A 26894-nucleotide genomic window follows, 5' to 3' on the forward strand; every position below is an offset into this window, starting at 1 on the left:
AAACACACACACACACACACACACACACACACACACACACAAAAAGGAACATATTGTTTTCTTTTTGGTTTTGTGAGACGGGATCTCATGTACCCACACACACACACACACACACACACACACACACACACACACACACAGGAAAGGACTTGACCAGTTCTCCAGCTCTCCACACCCAGCCCTTCCCTGCCAGTCTAAAATCAAACAGCAGCATGCCTTAAAAGTCCCCACAAAAACTGCCAGCTTTTTGCTTGGAAAGGCAAAAGGTTAGTAACTCCCTAATGTAGGTGAAATATTAATGCATGCACATTCTCACAATTGGACACTAGCTTTAAAAAGGGAGAAGCTTTCTGCTAATACGGAAACATCTCCAAGATCAACCAGCAATCTCTAGTACACAGCAGTGGGTACACAACAGCTATCTTCAGTGGAGGTGGGCGAGAAGAAAGGCTACATACATATTCATCTGCCTGGATATAATACTTTAAGGAACTCTGGGGGCTGGAGAGATGGCTCAATAGTTAAGAGGACTAGCTGCTCTTCCAGAGGTCCTGAGTTCAATTCCCAGTACCCACATGGTGGCTCACAACCATCTGTAATAGGATCTGATGGCCTCTTCAGGCATGCAGAGCATTCATACATAAAATATAAATATAATATAGAATTAAAAAAAAAAGGAACTCTGGAACATACAAAGTCACCTAAGGTGGGACAACAGGGGCCCAAAGGCAAGTGGGCAGGTGAAACAGGGAGGAGGAAGACACAATCAGACCAAGCAATAAACAAACCCCACCCACCACAGCCCACCCAGTTTAAAACAGAACAGCATCTCCAGAGGGTGTACCCTGCTGCCAGCAGAAAAGCTTTTCCTGAAGGAGGAACATGGGATGTGGCCCCAGTATGGTCTTATGTGCCTTCTACTGGGTGCAGGCAGCCCTGACCACCGGTCTTGTCTAGAAATCCAGCCACAGCTCAGCAGCTCACATCACCTGAACCTCAAAATCCCATGGGTTTCCCTGGCAGGGACTTTAAGCTGCTGCCCTAGCCCAGGGCTTTGAGTTTAATCGCACCAGAAACTCTGAAACAAACTCTCATTTCTCAGGCTTCTGAAGTCAATTCCTCTTCCATTAAAGGGTTGCTGTAGCATTTAACTGATCTTCCTTAACATTGCTACATGTAACTGGGCTTTGACAACTTGTCCAGAGTAAATCAACAACGAAGAGGGAGTATGCTCAGGACGCCACATGGCAGTTCTCTACTGCCACTGGCTACTGAAAACAAGCTGACAGTGACCAAGAGCCCCACTGTTCTATATGCCAAGAGATGGGTGAACTGCTCAGGGAACCGGGAAGAAACTGATGTGATTTCCAAACACCACTGGCCTTTCTCTAACTGACACACATGACCCTGTGGCTCACCTATCAATTGTTTGCATCTAAGCAGCAGAACACAAGGTTAATTGGCAACCATTGATTCCTGGAGTGTCACAAGAGGCCAGCAAAAGATGCTAAGGAACCTTAACCATGCCACAGAGGAGCACATGAGGAAGTGATGTTCAAGGGTTCTTTCTGAACTCTTAGCTGGTGTGCTATGTCACTAAGCCCGCATTTCAGATGACACCTTTTCTACATGTGCCACCTGCTAAACTGACCACAGGAAGTGTGCTCTGCCCCACTTCTTCCCTCTCAGAGCCGCCTCTGTGCCCAGACAAGGCTGGACAAAAACAAGTCTGCTCTTGGGAGAACAAACAGGAAGGCAGGGCAGTGGGAAAGTGACCAGACTTTCCAACTCAGGAAGAGAGACAGAGGACTGTCTCCTGGGTAAGGAGATGGGTAGCTAAGTCTCTGGATCTAGCACAGGTAAGGGGCAGGAAGAGGAGCTCAGGGAAATAATGATCAGTGCTGGGGCTGGGCCAGAAATGCCCTTCCCTCTGTGCAGGCCACTGGAGAGTTCTGCTCCACGTTCCTTCAACAATCAGGCAGTAGTCTAGTTACTTCCCATCAGAGGACTCTCTCTAGTAAGAAAACCTAAGCAGTCCTATCATCTGAAGGTCTGTTTGCAAGATGGAAAAGGAAGATTAGAAGAGCCTTAACCCGGGAGCCTCTTCCCAGATTAATAGAAAAACAAAGAGCAATGAAGGTAGGTAGCAGGCTCTGCCAGGACAAGCTGAAGCAGGATGGCGGCAAGATCTATAGCAGTAGACCAGTCTTCCCCAAAGTAATTCCAGAATGCCTACTTTTTCCCTGACTAAGAACTACATTCAGTCGGGTTCTGGGTGACAGGAGAATAGGAAAGGAAGTGACGGAGGCTGTCAGTGGCTTCTCCTGCACTCGTCCTTCTCCTTTACCTGTTTGCTGTGGGTGCAGGCTCTCCCTATGTGATCCTTGCTGAATTGGAACTTGATATATAGACCTGGATGACCTCCTGCCTCAGTTCCCTAGTGCTAAGATTATAGGTGAGTGCCATACACCTATTTGTGCTTCTGCTCTTCTAAAACAAACAACCACCAACAACCAAATCAAACCAACCAATCACCCAAACAACAACGAAACATTAGCAACTAGCCCCCTGGCCATGACGTGGCGGTGTGTGACTGAGCGGTATAGCCTGAGCATATAGACACCTGAGTACCCAGGCCCAGAGCCCGAGAGGAAATCGGCAGAATTCCTATGAATTCAATTATATGGTCTTGATAAGATCTCAGAAACACTCCCATTCCAACTGGTTTCTAACTTCATAGTCCCAGTTACCTTGGGGAAACTACTGTCCAAATACTCCCAAATGACTTTCTAATTTTCTTTGCTTCAAAAGTCACTTAACTCAAGTTCTAACTTTGGGAATAGTGGGCTAAGGGAGGGGTTAACTCCTTGGGCAGAGGGCACATTTCAGAAGGATGTGTTCCTCTGCAAGTGTCCATCTCTGCACCTGTGCCAGTGGTGGCACCAAAGTCTCTGGGTCCTCAGGTGAATGCTGCCCCCTGCAAGTCTCTGTTCACCATGACCTGCTACCCTGAGTACACCTGCCTCATCCCTGGCTATCCGTGGGCTACCATGGTGGGTGGTTTTGCCGCCTTCTCTCCTTGAAGAGTTGGCACAGTTGTAAAATCAAGGTTCAATGGGAGTGAATTTTAATCTCGTGTCTTACTAAACAATCATGACAGCAGCCCTGACAAGCAACACACACTCTTGTTCTGTCCATGCTAGTCCAGTGATCAGGTAGCCAGGGTCCACTCATCAACCTAGTGTACGTTCATTAAAAGTCACGGCTGCATAATCAAAGTTAGAGAAAATAATCTCAGTATGTGTAAACATGTAACATATAAACATAGCAAGTAATTTGGGGAAAATTACAAGTTTAAGATGTATGCACGTATGGTTTTGTTTTTTGAGACAGGATCATGTAGCACAGCTTGCTCTATAAGGGAAAATGACCCTGAACTCCTCATGCCCATGTTTCTGTCTCCCAAGTGCTAGGGGCATATATATGAGTCATCATGTTCATTATTTTGGAGTGGGGGCAAGGGTTATACTATGTGGCCCACTCTGGCCTTTTCAGTAATCCTCCTGCCTCTGCCATGTTGGGACTAAGGTGCCACCCTGCCCAGCTAGGATTATCTAAACAGCAATTTTTCTATCAATTTTCTTTACAGATCATGATCCATTTGTATAGGAAAATAGCAAAGCAAGAAAGGAGCAGGAGGCTAAGATGCTGTGTGGCAGGTGTCTACATCTTGGAACACCTCTCTCATTGAAAGCAAGATCCAACCAGTAGAGATGGACTATGAGGTCTTTTCAAGTTTGTTACGGTACTGTGATGGGCGTTTTGGATTTCAGTTAGAATGTTCCTCACAGACTCCTCCTGAACCATCAAGTGCATAAAGACATGGAGGGCTACAAAGAGGAATATACAGTAGTGATCATGCAAAAATATGACTCTTCCAGACCAGTCAGAGGTATTTCACTTGGAAGAATTTAGAGTCTGCGAAGGAAGAAGTCATTTAAAGTTTCTAGTTTAAAGAATTTAGGGCCGGGTGGTGGTGGCGCACGTCTTTAATCGCAGCACTCGGGAGGCAGAGGGCAGGTGGATCTCTGGGAGTTCGAGGCCAGCCTGGTCTACAAGAGCTAGTTCTAGGACAGGCTCTAAAGCTACAAAGAAACCCTGTCTCGAAAAACCAAAAAAAAAAAAAAAATTACACCCCCCTCCCCCCCTGGGCTGGCAGGGGAGGACACACAAGATTGCAACATAACCCAGGTAGGCCTTGAATTCACATGTAGGTCTCAACTCTTAGCAATCCTCCTGCCTCAGCTTTCTAATTGCTAAGAGTGTAGGTGTGAATCACTATGACTGATCAAAACTCAATTTATAACAGAATCAAGCTATTAAAGTCGGGGTGTGGAGAGGGAGCTCAATATGGTAGCTCATGCCTATAATACAACCCCTCAGGAAGTGGAGGTAGGAGGATCAGGGGCTCAGGGTTACCTCAACTACACAGTGGGTTCAAGGCCAGTCTGGGCTACATGAACTCTATCAAAACAAAACAAGAGCTGGGAAGATAGCTTAGTAGGCAAAGTGCTTGCTGTACGAACATAAGAACTTGAGTCTGGATTCCCAGAACCCATAAAAAGCCCGGCAGGATGGTGCAAGTCTGTAATCCTCATGTTCCGATAAGGAAGGCAGAGTGAGTAAAATCTCTTGGACCAGTTACCTTGGGGTGTGCAATGGCGAATAAAAAGAGACTGTCTCAAACAAGGTGGAAGTGAAGGCAGACAGCCAAGGTGTTGTACACACACACACACCCTACCCACCTCCTATTTTTTTTAAAAAAAAAGGGAGCTGGAAACACCATCCATTTTCAGGAATCTTGCAACTAGTCCTCCTAGATCACACCACACCACGCAGCACCCAGACTTGCAGTTGCCTGCTTCTATTCCCCACAGTGTAACCTCGTTTAGCTCATCTGAGAGTGGCAGGTCTACTTTTCTGGAAACCTTCAATCCTTCCTGGGGCAAGAGGGCTCTTGAAGCAGCTACTGTAGAGGTTCATGGTGCCTGACGTCTAAGTGAGGAAAATATTCCTCTTCTTTCAGCTAAACTTACCCCGTTCCCTCTTCTAGAGACCCACATGGACTAGACACTCTCTTGATGAACTGCAAATACTCAGGTAGGCAGACACTGGAGTGGGCCCAGCCTTCCCTACTCTGGGGTCCATCTCTGTCACGTCACCATGGTCATAACCCTGAAATCCACCTGTCTGCTGACTTTCATCGTGGAAACCAAATTTACAACACTGTTTCCTCACAACTGACAGGGGGCAGCAGCAAATGAGAAACATACCTCTCACCTAACCCATACTGGGGCCTGTGGAACTGTCCCTTAGCTACAGAATATTGGGAGATGGCTTAAAAATGGCCATAGATGAACAAAATAGGACGCTATGGTGCAGTTACTCTCATGAAAAGTTACCATCTGAAGAGAGCTCAGATCTGTTGGTGCACAGAGCTAAATGGGAGCAGAAGCAGGAAGTCTGCTGACCTGAGACACAGGACCCAGGGAGGCAAATGGGAAGGGCATCCCCTTGGGAAGAGGGCTCCTATAGCTGACAGGTAAGTCATGGGGTTACAGAGAAGGTAGACAAGGCCCTACCCTGAGTGTGAGAGACAGAGGGGGAGCGTCCGATCAGCGGCCGCTGCTGTTCACCAGGCCATGAAACTCCTCCCAGGCCCTGGTAAACCAGAGACAAAAAACAACAGCACATTCAGGTCAGACGCTTTGAACAGAGAGCAGACACCATCAGCCCACCTCCCATTTCGACACCCTCCATGCTGACTGGAAACACAGCGAGCTGGGTAGAGCGGTGAGGTCTCAGCAGCTTTCTTCTTAGACCGACAGGCAGCTGGCATTTTGGCTTGCTTTCCTTAGGAAGTCTAGCCTTCACTACCCCCCTGAGGACTTGCCAGTGTTCCTTCAACAGGGGCAAAGGGGGGCCACTGAGGTCAGAGTTGAAGCTCAGCCATGCCCACAAACATGTCCATCTTGCTTCAGCAAGGGCACCTGTGCCTGCTTTTGCTGCACTGGGTCCACGAAACAAGTAGTGTAAGCCATGTTTCTTCATTGGGCCTGACCCTGAGGGTAAAGCCAGGGATCCACCAGAATTATCACTAAAGACGCAATCCAGTTATAGATCATGTTCTCTGTTTTCACCTTTCTAACCTTCTAACCTTTCTAAACTTGAGATGCTAAATATGTCAGAGTCTATCTGATTCTGAAAACACCCATGTAAGTCCTATCTTTAGAATTAAGATGTGTGGGTCATGGCAGCCAACATTTCCAGTTAACACAGCTCATTACAACCGCATGCCGATCAACACATTTTGGTGAACATAATTTAGAAATGTGACTAGGAAGGAACTAGAAATGGGAATGGAGGGACGCACACTCAGCTCACAGCACAGCCAGTATTCCACAAACAGGTCGCCAGGCGCTGCTGCACGAAAAAGGAGACTTCAGATCCTCCAGAGTTCCGGGATCTCTCCCCACCCCATTTTCTCTCGCATTTTTGTCCTACCCACTTTTCAGTTTGAAAGCAGTGATTGTCCTAGGCACTATATATCACACTTAATGCCAGTCTAGAGTTTGCTAATGTAGACCACACTGGCCTTAAACTCAAGAACTCTGCCTCCTCTATCCCCCTATTGCTGGTGACAATACATCTGAGTGACAATACATCATGCCCCTCACTACCCATTTAGTATTATAAGTACTAAAATATATTTCATTACCAGGCACTATAGGCAGTTTTTCTTTATTTAAAAAAAAAAAAGGAATGGGGACCTGGGTAAAGTAGGACACACCTTTAATCTCAATACTTGGGAAACAGGATGGTGGATCTCTGTAGAGTCTTGAGGTCAGCTGGTCTATATGGTAAATTCCAGGATGACCAGGGCTACATTGTGAGATCACGTCCCAAAACTAAGTAAAGTTATTAAGGACTACGTAATGTCTGTCCCAGTTTCATCAGTATTTTCCCTCTGCAAAATAGCAGTATTTATGTTTTCCCCCAGAATATTATCAAAGCTACTAGTTTATGAGAACTTACTCAAAGGGAAATCTAAGGCTATTTAGGAAGCATGCCAGAACTTGTCAGCTCCAAGCTTTGGGGAGACAGTGATGAGTTGTACTCTGGGTTCCTAAGGGACACTGGAGAGCTCCACTATGAGTGAAAACTCATTGCTTGGACAGTGACCTGGGAACTTCTCTAACAGCAAGATTTAACTTCCACTGTAAGTAACTTAGAGGTCAGCAGGGAATTACAGAGCAGGATTGAAGTCCATCACATTTTTTCTTTTGTTTCCAGAAGGCTCCATCCTTACTACACCTGCCTAACAACAGATCACTGGGTGAAGATCTGGAGATCCTTCCAGTACACTCAATAAACTAAGCTCAGACATGGAGACTCTGGGTTTGGAAACTTCCTTGCATGGACTCAGGAGAAATATAACACTTGGTGTACTTACTCTTACTCTCAAAGGCCAACCAGATGGGACTTTCTAGTTCCTTTCCCTTCCCCTGGCATCCCAAGTATATTAGGTAACATCAAAACTTCCTTCTTTAAAGTTATCCTAAAAATTGTTTTATGCTTCGAGCATCTAAGAACAAACAAACCAGAGATTAATGCAGCCGACTGGGAATTCTAAGCAGATCCAGTGACAGCAACTGATCCCATCTCACTTAGCAGAAAGCAAATTCTCAGAGGGACCTTATTTATGTGTAAGTCCATGCCTCCCTACCCCTGCCCAAAGCCTACGGGCACCACTGCCTTGTTCTCAGCCAGCCCTCAACACCTAGAAAGGGGTTCAGCCACCTGCTAAACTGGGCACAGCGTACAATGCAAGGTTAGGCAGCCATTAATCTAAAGTGGCCCACTACCACCAAGTTATGACTGAACTATGAGTGAGTGTGCTGGCCCTCATATGCATATTAAAGCTCAATGCTGAAATACAATGACAGCCAACCAGGTAAAGTAAGTCTACATTTGGCCTGTCTCTCTCCTTCTCCCTTATTCTGCAGAGAAATCCCAGTCTTCTCCAGCACTGTGCTCCATTATGGGAAGAAGGCCCTTTTTCTATTCCAGACCAGATGCACAAGAAATCAGTGAGGAACTCCAAAGAGCAATTTTCTCACAAGACAATGCTGTGTTAACTACCTTTGGGACAGCAGTACCCTGGTGGCTCCAGAATTTTCGTTGCTATGAATTTTCTCCTCAAATAGAGAATGGAGTGAGCCATTTGATGTGAGGACCCAAACCTATGAAAACGCAAATCTACTTCATGATGAGGAGCCATGAGCTAGGCATGAACTGGGCACGGTGGCACACACCTCTAATCCCAGTACTCTGATGTGAGTTGGGGGCCAGTGTGGACGACATGGCAAGTTCTAGAGCTGTGACCTGGCACGAACACAAGTGAGTAAGCTCTGTCTTTCTTAGGGATAGTGAGCAGCACAAGGACCAAGCAAAGGAGCTTGTCTGTGGGGCAATGCTGCAGAAAACCACAGCAGGCAGGTGATCAGGGAAGGCTGGAAAGACACACAGGTGACAGACACTAGAAATTGGCTGAAACAGAACAGAAAGCTGGGGTAATGCTTGAGTGAGGAAGCTGAGCAACTCCTAAACACATGCCCTTCACTCTTAGCTGCCCTCATCTCCAGAGGACGTGGGAGACAGTCATTACTGCTGGCGTTCTCGAGTCTCAGCAGATGCTGGGAGCCACAAGGAAGAGACCAAGGCAGCCGTGCTGACACCTCACCAGTGGCCGGCACCTGAAGGGGTCTCACCTCAGTCTGCTGCTGATAGGCACCAACTCTGGAAAGTGGCATCAAGTTTATTTGCTGGCACAGCTATAATGCACACGTACCCCACAGTGAAAGATAAGGTCGAAGGCCCAAGAAAGCCAGTGTTTCACATGTGCTCAACAAACGACAGGCCTTCTGCATCCCAGCAAATCTCCTTTTTCTGGATACGTCAATTTGGAGAACGTGATGAAGCAGCACTGGCACGAACATTTCCAGAACACAGAGTCTAAGGTCTCACTGTGTGTTTTGTGGACTCCTGGGTCACACAAAGACCAGGATTAAGTCAGCCAGCTGGTATTAAGGAGTGTGCTGCTAATAGACTGGACGAGGCACTCTGGAAAACTCAACCTTGTAGTTACTTCCCACTCAAGCAACAAAAATGCTTTTTAATTTTTAGTTTTGGGGGTAGCTAACAAAGCTTGCTGAGACTTTCCATGCAGAGTAAGGCCTGAAAGCCAAGCTGCACACACACATAAGCAAAGCCATAGTACTCACAAGGCAAGTGTACATTCAGATTACCTCAGGGGTAAATTTCCCCAAGATGAAGGCACCTCTTACACTAGAGCTGGCACAGTAACTCTGGGCTAGGAGGAGGAAGGAAGGGCTCTCACCAAGCAAGACTACCAAAGAGAAAGACAATCTACTCTGCAAGGAAAGGGAGGAGGCTGCCAAGCGGCTTTGGCACCAGAGAGAATACCCCATTAGCACAAAGCAAAAAAGTATGTATGTACAGCCACAGACAGACAGAAGCAGGGCTTTAGCTCCAAGCAAGAGATTTCTATGAACTAAAAGCAAATGGAAATTAGCAAAGAAAAGCCAAGAATATCCCTTCTCCAACCTTAAGAGACTTTCAAGCTGGACCTGAACTCAGCGGCTACTCTGGGCCAGCCACCGGTCTAACTGGATGGAAACTAATACACTTGAGCACCAGGCAGTCGGGGCTTACTTTGTTAGATGTCACCTCCTTATGTCATACTGCAAGAGTCCAAGAATAAAATACCATATGACTACACAATAGGCTTGTGGATTCCCTGAATGGCCCTGCATGGAGAAGTCTGTGTGCCATCCCTTGGTAATGGTGACAGTCAATCCAAAGGCCACATCTTGATGCACCATAAAGAGCAAGAGCATGAGACAAGCTGGTTTAGCACCATTTATTTGTGATCTCAGCTGTTGTTGGAGCTGCTGCTGTCAGCCTGTTCTCAAAGCATAACATGCTCTTCCGTTCCTCTTGTCCAGGACAGAAGGGTCTTCCAGGTGGCACGCCAACAGAACAAGAGACTCCGATGACGCCAGCTTCAATGATGGTGCCATCCAGAGAGGGAGAGTGTCATGGCACATTCAATCGCGGCTTCCAGAGGTTTTGAAAAAGGAGCCTTTGGGGGCCCAGCCTGCCTGGCATTCTAGTGGAAGTGCAAAAGGTAGCTCATTGGGAGAGGAAAGAGAGTGGGGAGCAAGGGAAAGTGACATCTGGGTCTTGAGGAGGGTGTTACAGCTGCAGGGCAGGAGTCCCAGAGGCTCTAAGTCCTGGAAGGACTTGTTCATGGGATTTTATAAGTCAAGATGAACTGCCTCCAGGTATCAGAAAGGGAGAACAGTGGGGAGTGAATGGAACGACCTTTTCCCTTTCCTAACCAGGTTAAAAGGGAACCTAGCAAACAAGAATCCTAGGGAAAGATGCAGACCTTAGAGCTCGGACTAAACCTGGCAGGAGGGCAGACACTAGTCTATCCTGCAGCAGAGAGTAAGACAGACCTACTCTAAGAAAAATAGCAGTGATACAGGATTGCTGAGACAAGCAACCAGGTCCATAGATGGGAAATGAGTACTGGTCGCTGCAGTGAGTCAGAGCTAGCCATCGGATATCAGACCAGTTCCCATGGCAGTACTCCCAGTTAAAAACTGGCACCTAGCTGGTAGAAGCAAACTCCACCCACAACATCCTATGTGAACGCATGGGAAAGAGTCTCACATAGTATCCCTGCTGAACACAACTACTGGCTCACTATTAGTTTTGAACAGGAACGGCATGATTATGACATTGTACTAATGATGACAGCAATAATACTTGGCCCTGTAAGAGCTTTCTTGCTCTAATGACCCTTAGTTATAAAGATTAAACCAGCCTTACCACGCCTTACTATTTATTCCTGTATTCTTATCTTATAGCTGGAGAAACTGAAACAGAGAGGTAGAGACTTGCCAAAGGCACATACTGACTCAGGGCCACAGGAGACAATAAACATAAAGAGACCTGACTCCTGGCTGGCTTTCCATCCTCCTTTGAGACAATCTGTCAGCCACTTCCCTAACCTATTCATAATGACCTGAGTTTATCTCTGTCACTAACCCTGAAGGAGCAAGCCCTTACCAGTGATTCCCAAAGTAGACAACACTTATTGTCTTCTTTGTCCTATGACTCTACCTTCCTTCCTTCCGTTCTCCTCGCTCACAATCTACCCTACTTCCTCTAGACTTGAGTTCTAAACATAGAAAGTGGAGTCACCATCCCTGATAAGAAGTCAGTCTCCCAAGACAAAGAAAACAGACTAAAGCTAACAGGTTAAACAGACATGCAAAGGTGGGGTCAGGGTGGGCAGGGAAGAGGAGTTTATTATTCAATCAAATTGTCTTTAAAAACAGCCATTAAAAAAAAAAACAAAAAACCGAACCTCTGAAAGAGCTTTGTCTTTCATTTTAAAATAGTGGTTAGCATAGGAAAGATAAGACAGCCTGTAAAAATGAAGCCAGCCCAGGCAGGAAAACTGGGGTTCTGCTTCACAACCCCTCACAGTAGGTCCTTGGAGCCTCACTAACAAGAACTTCAGCAAGTGGCCAAAGCCCTACTCCACAAGTCAGTGTCATGTATGACCACATGTGTCTGGGCCCAACTATGGAGCTACTTCTGCTAAGCTCAGGGACCTATCCCCCCCAAGCCCCCCAACACGTACTTGATGCTGTCGGTGTGAGTTTTGTATTCCATAATGGTGTTGGGAGGTAGGTTAAGCACGCGCCGAAGAGTATCCCGGATTCGGGCTGTGGTTGCTTGGTCGCTGGCGGTCTTATTCCATATAGAAATAATGTCCTCCTAAGGGAGGAACGGAATGAATTATCAAACCACCAGAAGCAGCAATGAGAGTAGCAGTGGCAACACAAGAAAGAACACAGGCCTGGGCTGACTTACCTGAAAGCGGACAGAGACCACAGCCCCGCAGATCTCCTCCCCAACCATGAATTGCTCCCCCAACATGGCCAGGATTAGATTTTCCCAGCAGCGAGATGCTAAGCCCTTCCGAAGTCGAATAATCCACTTGCCACCATTTTTATTTGCATCATCCTATAGAATGACAGAAAGCATTGAGGTGAATACTGGTCCACAGTGTCATCTTTGAATACCAAAGGAACATCTCTGAAGACCAGGGCAGTCTGGTCACATTCTAATTCAACATTACTTCATTATCATTGAGAGACGAAATAGGAGGGAAAAAAGGCATCCTTGATCTAAATCATTTGAGAACAACAAACTAAGTAACTAACTAAGTAACTAATTAACTAACTATATCTTTTAAAAAGAATTCACTTTTGCCAGAACAATTATTTCAGGAACCCAAGTGAAATAATGTCCCATTTTAAACACAGACCATAACCACCATTTGCTAAAAGCTGACTGTCACTAAGTATCAAGTACACAGACAAAAGTTCAGATCTTAACTCAGACACAATCTAGTAGAGGAGACAGACAACAAATTAATCACAGTCACACGGTCTAACGAGTCTTACTGTAATACCCACACATGACAGTGAGAGCATATGGCTAGAACCCTCAGAGGAAGCACATATGGTCGTGAGGAAACACTTAACATGTAAAGCAGGTGAAGAATGCTGAGGGCACTGGGAGGAATATGTCTCAGAGTCAGGGATATGTGAACAAGGGCTGACTGCAGGGAAGGAAAGATTTTGATATCTTCTAGAACATTTCTCCTCCCTAGAAAATGCTCTGGCACTAGAACATGTGTTGTACAAGAGTGCAGTTAAGTAACAGCTCTGCAAAGAGATCAGAGCTCACCTCTGGGTCTGCTGTTACCAGCTTTTTCTTACCTCTTTAATCTTCTATCTACTAAGCATGTACACATAAACACAAGTTCTATGGGAACAAGAACATTTTAAAAAGCTTTTTACCCCTGTAACAACACCATTTAAGTGACAGAGCCTATGATGGTCTCAGGAATGGTCCCCAGAGGCTCATATATTTGAATTCATAGTCAACAGGGAGTGGCACTTTTTGAAAGAATTAGAAGGATTAAGAAGTGTGGCTTTGTTAAAGTAAGTGTGTTTCAGGGGTTGGGGGGTAGATGTTGGGGTTTCAAAAGCCCATGCCAAACCCAGTGTCTCAGTCTCTCTTAGTTTCTCTCTCTCTCTCCCCCTCCCTCCCTATGGATCAGGATATTCAGCTACTGTTCCCCAGTGATGTCTGCATGTCATCATGGTCTCCGCCACTATAATGCCCTAAACCTCGGAAGCTGTAAGCAAGCTCCAACGAAATGCTTTGTCTTATAACAGTTGCTTTGGTTATGATGTTTCTTACAGCAATACAATAGTAACTAAACTAGCACCATCTTTAAAATCATCCTGCAGCCACAACCCAAGAATACATGCAATTGCATCAATGCCTTTTCCTAGAGGTACAGACTTCCAAAATTTATCAAATAATGTTACAGCTTCAAGAGAAAACTTCAAAATGGTTTTCATTTTGGCAGGGCTTAAATTAGAAGAAGAAAACAAAAAGAAACAAATCTGCTCTCAAAAGTCCTCACCTCCCACATAGGTTTAATTCCTTCTTTGAAGAGATGAAAGTCACTGTGGCCTGTCAGGTCCCCAGGACGTACCATGTGGCTGTAAAACTTCCAGAACTGCTCCACCTGCAGAAAGAAGAGCCAAGAGTACAAGAACTTTTTCTCTTCTTTGCATGAACACAAAGCTGTGTTACTGAAGAAGAGAAACATGGGAGACACTGCCCCAGCTATCTCCTCTGGGGGGCAAACTTCATTTGGAGTAGGGTAGAAAAAAGTCTATCATATACTGTATTTGTTTTGAGACATGGTTTCTTATTTAAGAAACTATGTCTAGCTAATACAGTTTAATCAAAGGAAAAAAACAAAAGAAAAAGGAAACAAAAATACAACATACAACACTTTGAAGATAAACTCTGGGGATGGAGAGCTGGCTCAGGGTCAAGTTCACTTGTTGACCTTCCAGAGCACCCAGATTCAATTCCTAGTACTCACAGGGCAGCTCTCAACCACCTGTGATTCATAGTCCCAGGGGATCCAATACCCTCTTCAGACTTCTTTGGGTATTGCACACATGTATTGCATAGATATACATTCAGCCAAACACTAAACTAATACAGATAAAATAAACCTAAAATCTAAAAACAACAATAAAAAACCTTGGTGAAAAATGCTGGTCTCAGCTAGCAGCAAGTCGCATCGACATACCTCCTGCCACCATGCAGTAACAAAACCAGCTTTTTGCACAACTGAAACCCTTCTGTATAAGGTATGTCAATTACCACAGGGCTGCACTTGCCTACTCATAGAGCCAAATCTTACTTTTTTCTTTTCCTTTAAACAGGGTCTTCCACTGCAGCCTAGGGTTTCCATTCCTCCTCTCAGCTTGAAAGACTTTTTTCTCCTTGATTTATCTTAAACTTCTGAAGAAAACTAGATTTCTATTTTTCTTTCAAATGTATTTATGCACTTGTAATTCACCAGTATTCAGGAGTTAGGGGTTTGGGATCATCCAGATGAAACTATATAGTGAGACACTGCCTCAAAAACAAACAAACAAAAGGGCTGGTGCTCAGTGGTTCATTTCACGGCATCCACACTAGGTGGCTTACAACTGCCTATAAATACAACACCAGGGATCTGATGCTCTCTTCTGTAGACACTCAGCAGGCAGGCATACACACACACACACACACACACACACACACACACACACACACACACACACACACACACAAAATTTACAAACAGTAACAACAACAAAAAACCCAAATCACTTATACTCATCATTCTGGTCCCCTGTGATCTACAGAGGCCACCTGTAGGCACTAGCAGTAAGGAGGCACTTTAGGAAGTGGAGACATGGACAGTTACTACTAGTAACTACCAAGACCACACTCAAGAAATTGTGTAGCAGGAAACAGGTACTGGCAAAAATTCAAGCCCCTGTTAAATCTAGATAGCAAGAGAAAATGACTTATCACATGAAATAGTTGTTTTCTCCAGCTGCCTTCCAGAATAGAACATGTGAAATGTCTTCTATATTTCAAAGTCAGAACTAATGCCATCTACAGGATTTTAAAGCAATACTTCATCTCTGCAACTGCTAGGTCTATCTGTATATACAGTAATCTGGAATATTAAGTGGTCATACACATATAGTGAGCACTAATCTAAGCTTTTACCCACCCTAACAATTGAAAAAACTAAGTAAGCTCATGAGAACCAAGGCTTACTGTGAACTAGGAATGGAAGGATGTGGTGGGGACAAAATATATTAATTTCTCAGGCAAGAATCATTTGATGGTTAGGTCTCCAGATCTTATAGACAAAATACACAAACTTGTATCCAAGCCAAAAGAGAGATAAAATAAAAAAGCTTAAGAAATAGTATTAAGGGGCTAGAGAAAGAAATCTCAGTAGTTAAAAGCATATACTGCTCTTCCTAAGGAGCTGATCCGATTCCCAGCACTCACATCAAGTGGCTTTTAAGTGCTTTTAACACCAGATCCAAGGGGACTTATCTGACACCTCTGAACTCTGTGGGCACCTGCATTCATGTGCACACACTCCCATAAATAAAATAATAAAAAAAATAGCATTAAACCTTGAAAGATGCCTTTTTTTAAAAGTATTTATTTATTGTTTTTTTGAGACAGGGTCTCTCTGTATAACAGCTCTGGCTGTCCTGGAATTCGCTTTGTACATCAGGCTGGTCTTGAATTCACAGAGATCTGCCTGCCTCTGCCTCCCGAGTGCTGGGATTAAAGGCGTGTACCACCACCACCACCTGGCTAAGATTTTTATTTTTAATTATGTGCGTGTGTGTGTCTGTATGTGTCTGTGTACATGCCCTCAAGCTGGGAGCTGGCATTACAGGAAGTAGTGAGCTATCTGACATGGGTGCTGGAAATGTGGCTTACAGCTGCCATTCCTCAGGAAGCTGAGCAAAAGAATCACAAGTTCCAAACCAGACTAAGGTCTAGCAAGACCCTGTCTCAAAACAAACAAAATCACAACTTGTGCTGGTGCCTGGCTCTGTGATAGGTGGATTCCCACCTTCTCAAATGTCTGATGAGAAAAGGAGCTGCAACGACTCCTAGAGGTCTTTTCTGAGCCTCTTTTCTGAGTCACTGAGCAGTATTTTTGGCTTGAAGTGGAACTTTTGAAAAACCATCTATTTGGGCTGGAGAGATGACTCAGTGATTACGAGTATTTGCTGTGCTTCCAAATGACTAGTCTGACCCCCAGCACCCACAATAGGAGGCTCATAACCACCTGTAACTCCAGTTCTACTGAATCCAATGCCCTCTGAGGATGCTTACAAGTATGTATGCATATATACACATACACGTAAACAACAGTAAAAAAAAAAAATAACCTTTAGGCCAGATGTGGTGGCAGAAGCAATAAGATCTTGGTGGGTTCAAGGCCAGGCTGGTCTACATAGTAACTTCTAAGTCAGCATAGTTAGACTCTGTCTCAGGAAGGAAGGGAGGTGGGGAGGGAAGGAGAGGAAATGGGGGGGGGGATAAAAAAAAACCCCAAAACCAACCAATCAAACAACACCGGAGCTACTGCTTTGGATTTGAAAAAGGATTCGTTATCATTATTTCTCTGGGAGGGATTATTACCATAGGCCATTTCTTTCTTTTAGGTTTTTCATTGGGACAGGGTTTCTTTGTGTATCCCTGGCTGTCCTGAGATCGCTTTGTACGCGTGGTTGGCCTCCAACTCAGGGATTCAATTGCCTCCGCCTCATGAGTGCTGGGATTAAAGACATGTGCCACTATGCCTGGCTACAAACCATTTCCTAAGGCCGTGGATTATGATAGCAGACTTTAGGCTGTATTACTTGTCCAGTGAATACTGAGGGTATTGATGGCAAAACTCTTAATACCACAAGGAAAGAAAATAAAAACAAAATCTGCTTGTTTCCTTGGGGTAAACTCACATTTCTTTTTTTACAATTTTTTCTATATAGGAGAGAAAAATGCAAGACATAATTACAGTTATTCCAAACTAATTTAACAGAACCCTGAATGAAAACGTTTTTCCCAGTTCTTTCTCTGATCCTCCTGTTTAATCAATTGTTCCTAACATAGCAGCTGTCACAGTACATGGAAACTAGTCTAACATTCCCACATAACAGATAATCAAAACTTCTCTGATGGCTTCTGTGTTAGAAATAAATGGATAAACTGGTCGTGGCAGTTCACATCTGTAATCCTAGAACTTGAGACAGGGCTGTGGCAAGCTCCAGGTCAGCTGGGTTACACAGCAAGACCCACGCTCAGAAAACCGATTCTGCACACAGACTGAACATAGGGGTGCAGAAGAATCTCTGTTGAACAAGACACACTGGTATTAGTTATATGTAGTTAAGGTCTCTGAACTTACAGATGTAGTAAAGAGCCAGGAGCAAAGGTAAGGGTGGGCTGGGGTGAGAAAGAGCCCGAGCACTCTGTAGTGATGACATCCACAAATTTATCAGAATTTAATTTCATGAGGACAGATACCATATACAATAAAACTGTGTCTCTCCTATAACAACTCTGTATATAAGGACTCAATAAATACCTGCTCAAATAAGAAACTTCAAAATAAACACCCCCCTTTCTTTTTTATTATCTTGCATTATGCCTTTCTGATCAAAGCAACCACTCCCATATTTAGATTATCTAAATGTTATCTGTGGATACTAAAGATAAACCTAAGAATTGAACAAACAGGATCTTAGGAGTGCAAGCCAGTCTAGTAAGGAAACCAGAATGTTTAACAGGTTACTAAGCTAGTAGACAGTGACAGAAACGCAGGGACAAGTGCCATGCCAATGGATAGTCCACTAGACTAAGTACTCACCGAGGCAAAGGTACCAATCTGCTTGATGTTCTGCTCATAGCTCTGTGAGCTGGTGGGACGGCCGGGGGTTCTCCTAGAGTACCAGAAGGTGTAGTTATACTGCAGGGGATGTTCTGCTGGTCCAGGGACAACAGCCTGGGAAGTCCAGAAGGTAAGTTAATTCATGGCATTTGTCACAAGGATATGAGTCCAAACATTTACTGTATTGCCCTTTTTATAAGATTTAGTTTTTTTGTTTTGTGTGTGTGTACACATGCACATGGGCGTGCATGCACGTGGATTGCTTGCGGAGGCCAGGAAAGGGCTTGTAATTATTTGGCATGAGTGCTGAGAATCAAACGCTGGTCTTCTGTAAGAATGGCAAGTGCTCCTAACTACTAAATCATCTCTTCAGCACCTTGTTTTTTAAATTACGATTATTTTTCTTATCATGCATACGTGTGAAAGACTAAATGTGGGAGTATGCATGCCATGGTGTGTCTGGAGATCAGAGAATAATTTTCAGAGTTGGTTCTTTCCTTCTCTCTGTGGGATCCAAGGACTGAACTCAGATCACCAGGCATGAAGCTGATGAGCCATTTCTCTGATCCTTAATAAACATTTTACAGTGTTACACTGACTAGACATGGTGTTACAGATCTTTGTTTTTTTTGAGACAGGGTTTCTCCGTAGCTTTTTCGTTCCTGTCCTGGAACTAGCTCTTGTAGACCAGGCTGGCCTCGAACTCACAGAGATCCACCTGCCTCTGCCTCCCGAGTGCTGGGATTAAAGGCGTGCGCCACCATCGCCCGGTGGTGTTACAGATCTTTAATTCTAGCACTGGGAGGCAGAGGCAGACAGATCTGTGAGTTTGAGGCCACTTAGGTCTTTTACTCCCTAAGTTCTCTCTATCCCAAGTCACTTTTTAATGTGTACTACTGCTGACTGAGGAGTCTAAAATAGCAATGTGTAGGATTGAATTACTGAGCAGCCTTTAATGAAGCACCAGTTGAGAACCTTGACTCCCCCATCTCACATGAGAATACTGAAAAGCAACTCCAAGACCCACAATAGAGAAAGTTCTAAGTTCCAAAATTAACTCTATAGTCATTTAAATTTTTTAAAACTTGTAATTATAACTGCATACTAAGGATTCACTGTGATATTTCCATATATGCATCTTCCAGGCTCTGGTCACACCTAGTGACCCATGCACTCTTTGCTACCCTCTTCTGTCCTCTCTATACCTTTCCCCTTGTGTTCAGTGCTGAGAATTGAACCCCAAGTCTCACGATCCTTTCATGTCTCTGTAAGTATACTTGTGGTCACGAGAGTGTGCACATGTATGTGCATACGCACAAGAGCACATGGAGGAGGGAGTCTCTCCAGCCCCCTCAACCTTTTATTTTTAGAACAAATCAAAGGTCCCAAGAGTACCTGCCATCAAGTTCCTCTGCCATCTTTAGATACAGACTCCAGGAGACAACCAAGGCTTACAGCTAAAGGTAACCACACCTGAGTTATAGCCCAAAACATACCTTCCTCTTGCCGCTGCTCTGGTTCTTGTCTCGTTCTGTTTTTTCCTTCTCACCATCTTTCTGTGTGCTGTTTTCTTCATTCTGATCATGGTCTCCACTGTCATCATCTTTTAAGCTAAGTGGAAAAGCAAATTAATGTCATTCCATGACTAAACTAATCTTGTTACCTAACAAAACTATAAGGCCACAGAACAACCATGTAACTAGCCCAAAGTCACTCAAATCACAGGCCTATGAAAAGGGCAAAAGGGGCGAACTAAGCAATAACTACCATTAAATTAGCTAACCTGTGATCCCCAACCATCAACCACCAGTCTTTCCGTTTCCCATCAGCAGCATAACAAAGCAGTTAAAAGGGTGGTTTTTGTTGTCAAGAATAAGTCAGTAATGAGAATTTCTGGACAAATAATTCCTTTGATATCTGAAAGTTAAAAACTTGCCCATCTACATATATTGCTCCTCCTCTCCTTCCCACCTCTCTCCTAAGTCTTAGGTCTATTTTCTTCTCCAGTCATTTAATTAATTATCAATTTCTAAATGGGTCCAACACAAATCTTTCCTCTGTTTTCTAAATGTGACTGTTATTTAACCTGTATTCGTAAGACTCTCAATTGTCAGCTTCTATTACCTACCCTCTAGAATAAAGTACAACACCAAAAGTTTTTCAGAAGACTTTAGAAGCTGAGTCATGTCCAGTGTCATAGTCCTCTCCTCCCCAGCAACCTTTCTCTATGACAAACACCTCCCTCCAACCCAAGGAGCCATTTCCTCCCTGACTGTTTCTTTCTCAAGTCAGAGGGTTTCTAAAGATCTATTTATTTGTGTGTTTGAATGTTCTGTCTTCATGCACACCAGAAGAGGGCATCAGATCCCATTACAGATGGTTGTGAGCCACCATATGGTTGCTGGGAAGTAAGCTCAGGACCTCTGGAAGAGCAGCTAGTGCTCCTAAGCACTGAGTCATCTCTCTAGCCTGAGTAAAAGGGTTTCTTCAGAGTAATATCATACACCATCTCAGTATCATTGGCACTCAAAACAAGATGACACTGACTAAAGAAAGGTTAAATTTAAAAAAGGAGGAATGGAAGTGTTCTTGTCTCATAAGCTGAGTTAAATGTGAAAACACCTAAGACCCACCAGATTCAGACAAAATCAAAGAGGTTAGGGCAAAGACAGGAGCACCATTTGCTTAATTTGGTATGATAGCTCAGTAGATAAGGACACCTTCAGACCTGAGTTCAATCCCTGTAACCTACATCCTGGAATGAGAACCTATTCCTGCTAAGTTGTCCTCTGACTTTTATACATATACTTGAAAAAAAAGGAGAAAAAAATAGAACTCATAGTTGGGCGATGGTGGCACATGCCCTTAATCTCAGCACTTGGGAGGCAGATGCAGGTAGATCTTTGTGTTCAAGGCCAGCCTGGACTACAGAGTGAGTTTCAGGACAGCTGCAGAGGAATCCTGTCGCAAAAACAAAAACAAAAACCACACAACATACAAAAACAAAACACGAAGAGAATAGCATTCACTCTAGAATTAGACCCTTCACCCATCTGTTTTCTCCTGGATCACTTTTGGGCTCTATGACAGTATATACACATAAACAGAATCGAGTATTTTCAAGACAGTTACCAGAAGCTACTTTTATAGCTCAGATATCATCCTACACAGAGATATAAACATGGTGTACAGCACTGTACATTTGGAAAGTGGGTTTTTGTCTATAAAATCTTTAATAATCGACACATAAAATACACCTATAAATAGTAGCATGGATGAGCTAGCTATGTTGGGGTGCCTGCTCTGCCCATGTGGCAGCCATATTGTAGGGGATACTTGGGTAGCCACTCCCTGTGATACAGACTCCCTATTCCCACCCTGGTCAAGACCCAACTAGGTAAGGCATAGGAGCTAAAGGCAGTTCAGTCTGCCTAATAACCTATTCCTCTCTACACTGATTTTATCAAGGAGAGCAAAGACCAAGGATTTAGACACTGAGGCAGCTATAGGGTCCATGAAAGAAGCAAGACTTAGAGCAAAAGAAGGGGTAGCCAGTTCGAGAAAGGGAATGGAGAAGGGAACTGATGAGCACGGCATCAGAAACACCACCAGTGCTCATGAACTTCCTTTCTTGAGTAAACTTGTATTGTTTAGCTCCCTTTTCAAAATGAGCCTGACATGGACAAAGGTCTGTGGATTAAAAATTATCAATATTAACCAAGTATCTCACTAGCTACCAGAGTGTCCGTCCTCAAAGAACTGTGGAGATAAGGCATACAAAGCCTTAACCTGGTGCAAAGGCCCATTCTGTTTCCATGTCCCAAAGCATCTTCTGCTTGTTACCAATGAACCCCTTCCACTCCTGCTGTGTCCCCCTAAGTGCAGTTCCCTAATCTCTGCCCACCCTACCATGTTTAGCATGTAGTCATGCTTCCACTGCTGGTTTACTGCCTTTCAGGACTCACTTTCAGGACAACATTCCCTACTCTCTCCCAATATAGGCTAAATCAAACTCCCCAGTTTTGCTCTTAATACAAACAAATATATTTGTCTTAGCTGTACTGTCAAGGCCAATCAAGAACTCTTCTGTGGGCACACCCTAGAGATACTGCTGCTAATCTCTACTATAGCCTGAGGCTCCTTCATTAGGTTTTTGGTTCAAGAAAGACAGTCACCTAGGATCTCCCATTTTTGCCAGCTCCAAGAAAAATGTTATGTTCTTTTCCTTTTTAGTGGTTTTCCTTCAGTCACTACTAGGAAACAGAAAACAAAAACAAGTCAGAGAAAAAAAACAATGCTATTATCATTCTGATACCATCTTTTTTTTTTTTTTTTTTTTTTGGTTTTTCGAGACAGGGTTTCTCTGTGGTTTTGGAGCCTATCCTGGAACTAGCTCTTGTAGACCAGGCTGGTCTCGAACTCACAGAGATCCGCCTGCCTCTGATACCATCTTAGACTCCTTTCTAAGCCAGCAAATAGGAACCTTAATGGACTGACTTCATTTTGCGTCCTCATGCTCTGGCCTTTGTTTTAGTTTTGGTGAGGCTGGTAGTAGACCCCAGCACCTCCTTCATGGGAGGCAAGGGTTTCATTTCACAAATGAACGACAGAAACAGTCCGAGTACTTTTCTTTTTCGGTTTTATGAGATAGGATCTCTGTGCAGTCATGGCTGTCCTAGAGCTCACTATGTATACCAGGCTATCCTAGAGCTCACAGATATACATCTGCCTCTGCCCGAGTGCTGGGATCAAGGGTGTGGTGCTACACCACACCTGGCCTGCTTCTATTTCTTGAAGAAGTTGTTAACTAAATAACCCACTCTCTGTGCCTACACCTAAGGCAAAAGTTTTACAACCAACTTTTCAGAAGCTGCTATTCCAGGCTTGAAGCTGGATTTGAGCCAAGGAACAGTCACACTGAAACAGCAGCACTCCACAGACTGCCCAATTTATGTCCAGACTAAGTGTCAAGCTTCTGTTCAGGTATTTCCCAACACCTTCTGAACTAGGCTTAATTCTGTGCAGGTAAGAACTTGATCTAATTCTTTGCTATACCTCTAGCATCAGACACAAACAAACAAATATGTTGAATTAATAGATCTCCAAAATCAAAATGATATAAAATTGGGTGGTTTAGAAACACTTAATAGGCCAAAAGCTAATAATAGAAAGGGACTGTAAAAAATGGACCAAATCAAGCCTGGCATCTAAAAATGCAGGATCTGAAAACCAAGTTTATCATAGTTGGTACTATAATTCTTGAGAGAGCATCTTAGGGTTTTACACATTAATAACAAGAAAGGCAACTAGCCTGGTGGTGGTGGCACACGCCTTTAATCCCAGCACTCGGGAAGCAGAGGCAGGCGGATCTCTGTTGAGTTTGAGGCCAGCCTGGGAAATTTCAGAAAATGTAATAAAGCATGCAGACTCCAGATATGGAACAATAGACTACAACCTGCAGGGTTTCATGTGAGAACCCGAAATGACAAAACCAAAACTAGGGGCAAGGGTATATGATCGCTAATTGCTAATTTCAAATGAAACCAAGCTTTTATTTATTTTTTTTCTGCAAGTTAGAAGGCAGGTGTTAAAAAGACCCACTCCTTAAAATAGCTAATAGTTACAAGTATTTAAAGCCACCCAGCAAAGTGTTGATCAAGGCACCATGAACAAAGCTGAGCTGGGCCTTTAGGCTATCTTGCACTAGTTACTTAGCCTTGAGGAGCCTAAGATCTCTTCTGCAGAGTTATCATAAAGAAGGCAGTGGGAAATAGAGGACAACATGATACATATAATAGGAAAGCAGAAGGGGGAACCAACTAGATGGGGATCAGTTAGAGGAGAGAGACCATGGGGAGTACAGTAGGGGATAGGAAAGAATGAGAACAAAGTACTAATACGTAAGTATGAAGGAGTCATAACAGAACCTGTTACTTTATGCTAACCTAAAAAAGCTTTTAGAAAAAGGTTAGAATGAGAATGGCCCCGTTGGCTCACATATTTGAACGTTTTGTCACCAGGGAGGGGAACTGTCTGAAAGGATTACAAGGATTAGGAGGCGTGGCCTTGTTGAAGGAGTCCTAAGGTGTCTTAAGACAGTGGCCATTGTAACCACCCTTATCTGAGACAAATGGCCCAAAAACCATTTTCTTGGGATGCAATCTGACTTGCTCAATTAAGAAAAGGAAGGATGGAAAGGCTGCAGATAGGAAGCTAGGAACTGCAGGACTTAGGACGGGAGGCCAAGAGGGTTGCTCTCCTGCTGGGCTCAGCAAAGCCAGCAGGCTGGAGAAGAGAACTGCTTTTCTCAGAAAGCGAGAGTTCCCTCAGCCACCAGGAAGAGCTCCGAAGAGCTGCCTTGCCGGCTGGCATCCCACTACTTCCTGCACACCAGAAACACTGCAGCTTCTCCACCTAAGGTGGTTCCACTTGACCCTCACACCTCGTTATCAGCATTTTACACAAGGACCTCTAAGCGTAGTAGAGTGTGCTCTGCTCTTTTCAGGTGGGTTCTAACCACTAGGGAACTTAGAGCAAGAGTTCAGAGTGGGGAACTTTTGTACTGGCAAAAACATTTGGTGGGCGCAGAGCTGAAAAATGTAGGCCTCTGAAAACATTACTTTAAACAAGGAGGGAGCGTTACAAAAAGGAGCACTACGGAAAGATACAATTCTTGTGAAATACTAATTTAAGTGCTGTGAAATGAAAGGAAAATTATTTTTAAATGCAAAAAGACATCATCATTAAGAGGGGAATGCTCCTCCCCAAACAGTTTTATATTTCTTCTCTGTACTTCCCAACTGTTCGGAGCTGGAATTAGGGATGAGTGGGGACTTGGAAAGAATGCAGCAGTGGGCAGCCCCCTAAGAGTTGGAAGATAGGAACTAGGAGGGGGTGGGGCTGGGGAGGAAGCAGAAAGGATCTCAGATGAAAAGCATTCCGTACTAGAGAGGCCACAGTACTCAGTGCGGCTGCCCCATTACCTCATCGCAGCTGCCCAACGCTACGACACGGGCTCTGTTACAGTCCCCGCTTGCAGAAGACAAAACCGAGGTTCAGAAGGGAGAGGTGACCTTCCCAGGACGCGGAGCGAGTGCGGGTGGGAAGCCGCGTTCAGAGAGAAGGCAGCAAGGCTGCGGAAACAACCGAAGCGCCGAGGTCCCGCCCCTCCACGCCGCCAGCAGCCCGCACCCACCAGGGCGGGGCGTCCGAAAAAAAATCTCCTTCCGGGCGGTGCGGCCTCCCCTCCCCCGGCCCGCGCCGCGCCGGGGTCCGGCGGCTCAGGGGTCCCGGCGACCTCGGCCGCGCTCTCCCGGCCCCGTCGGGCTCGCGAGCGCAGGGAGGCTCGGGCCCCGGCGGCCCGGGAGCAAGCGGCTCGGCTGAGTGCGCGCCCGGCCCCGGCGGGAGCGGTCCCGGGGGACGGTTGGGGGAAGGGGCCCCGGGGGCGGCCACGCGTCACTCACGCGTCGAACTTGTTGTTCATCCTCTCGCCGCCGCTGTCGCCACTGCCTCACGGAGTGACTTCCGCTCTGCCTGGTCCCTCGTCAAGGGCCCGGCTACTTCCGGTTGACGAGCCGCTTAGCGGAACGTTGGCGCGCAGGCCGGGTGCGGGGCCTCTTTCTCTGACGGGTGGCCTCGTCCCGGCGCAAGTCACGGTCCGGGTTGTCTCGGCGGACTCTCTTGCGGTCGCCTTCGTGTGGCGTTGAGTGCTGTTTACGCGGCCGGCCATCTGCTTTAACCTCCCGGTGGATTCCAGGGGAAATGTCAGCACAGTAACCCTTAGTAAATGGTGCCTAAATGTTCATCTCAGAGCTGATCCTTTGCCATTGGTGTTTGTAGAAGACGAGAAAGTACCCCAAACAAATCCGTTATTCTGGCTCTTGGGAAGTGGAGGTAGGAAGATCCAGACCAATCTGGACAGCATAGCGAGTTCGAGGCCAGCCTGGGATACACGTGACCCACCCTGCCTTGGGTTAAGTGAGGAAAAAGTCGCACCAGGGTGACAAAAGACATCTACCAAGAACCGAGATGGTCTCACTTATCAAATTGCTTCCTCAATTGCAGTCTTTGCCCCCACACTCCTAACGAGTGAATAAATTAAATTCCCCAGTTGGTGATGGATCTCTAAAGCCACCAACTGTGCATCTTTCCTGATCCATTGGCTGATCATGTTCCACTGTTAGACGTGAGGAAAGGCAGAAATTGAAGTTTCTGTCTGTGTTTGCAGGTGAGAAAAAGTCTTCCTGGACTGTTGCCCCCTGGTCACTCAGCAAGGTCATGTTCTTTTCCGCATTTGAACCTCAGGGGATCATCCTGTTTCCTGACATGCACAAGGGAAACTGAGGAAGCTCTCCTGTGAGGCCCAGCTCAGGGGCTTTGGTCCTAGCCCTGTAAGTGCCCTGGATTTTGACAAGAGGGGGAAAGAAAAGTGCATTTGCAGCGCTAGGAATTTTCCTTAGAGTCTGCGATTGGGTCAGAGATGTGAATTTGGACCCTAAAGGAGTGTTCTAGGGAGTTCCTCTTATTCTGGACCCCAACTAGCTCATGAGAACTGTGGGTCAGGTGAGTCTCTTGCTTGTCCATAATGTGAAGAATTTCTAACAATGGAAAAAGATGATAAAATGTAAGAACTCTTGTGATCAGTGGCGGGGGGGGGGTATTACATCAAATGGATAGGAAGGTGCTGCTGAAGCTGTCTGTGTATTTGAGGCTGTGGTACCCAGAAGACAGACAGGGAGCTGAAATCGGCCTCACTTTTGTGTTCTGAACCTCCAAAGAGCCAAGAGTCCACACTTATCTACACCCCTATCTCCTAGCACTTTTTGTAAAAAGAAAAATTAATTTTCATTTTATGCATATGGGTGTTTTGCCT

General features: G+C 45.0%; 1 protein-coding gene across 6 annotated transcripts in view; it reads right to left on the reverse strand.

Moving 5' to 3' along the window:
* Eif4e2 (eukaryotic translation initiation factor 4E family member 2) overlaps positions 1–25578 on the reverse strand; it is a 26635-nt gene extending 1057 nt beyond the window's left edge. The window contains exons 1-8 of one of the 6 annotated variants that reach the window (XM_013351747.2): positions 25486–25546; positions 22198–22272; positions 19519–19633; positions 18002–18136; positions 13664–13768; positions 12034–12186; positions 11801–11937; positions 9990–10252 (exon numbers count right to left, since the gene is read on the reverse strand). In XM_013351747.2, coding sequence (XP_013207201.1) covers positions 10180–10252; positions 11801–11937; positions 12034–12186; positions 13664–13768; positions 18002–18136; positions 19519–19633; positions 22198–22211 — 732 coding nt within the window. In that variant the 5' untranslated portion in view covers positions 22212–22272; positions 25486–25546 and the 3' untranslated portion in view covers positions 9990–10179. The other 5 variants (XM_013351746.2, XM_005361744.2, XM_005361742.3 and 2 more) reach the window with 5 other exon arrangements.
* Positions 25579–26894: the final 1316 nt, after the last annotated feature.

Source organism: Microtus ochrogaster, linkage group LG4, assembly GCF_000317375.1.
Source record: "Microtus ochrogaster isolate Prairie Vole_2 linkage group LG4, MicOch1.0, whole genome shotgun sequence".
In the NCBI taxonomy this organism is placed as follows: Eukaryota; Metazoa; Chordata; class Mammalia; order Rodentia; family Cricetidae; genus Microtus; species Microtus ochrogaster.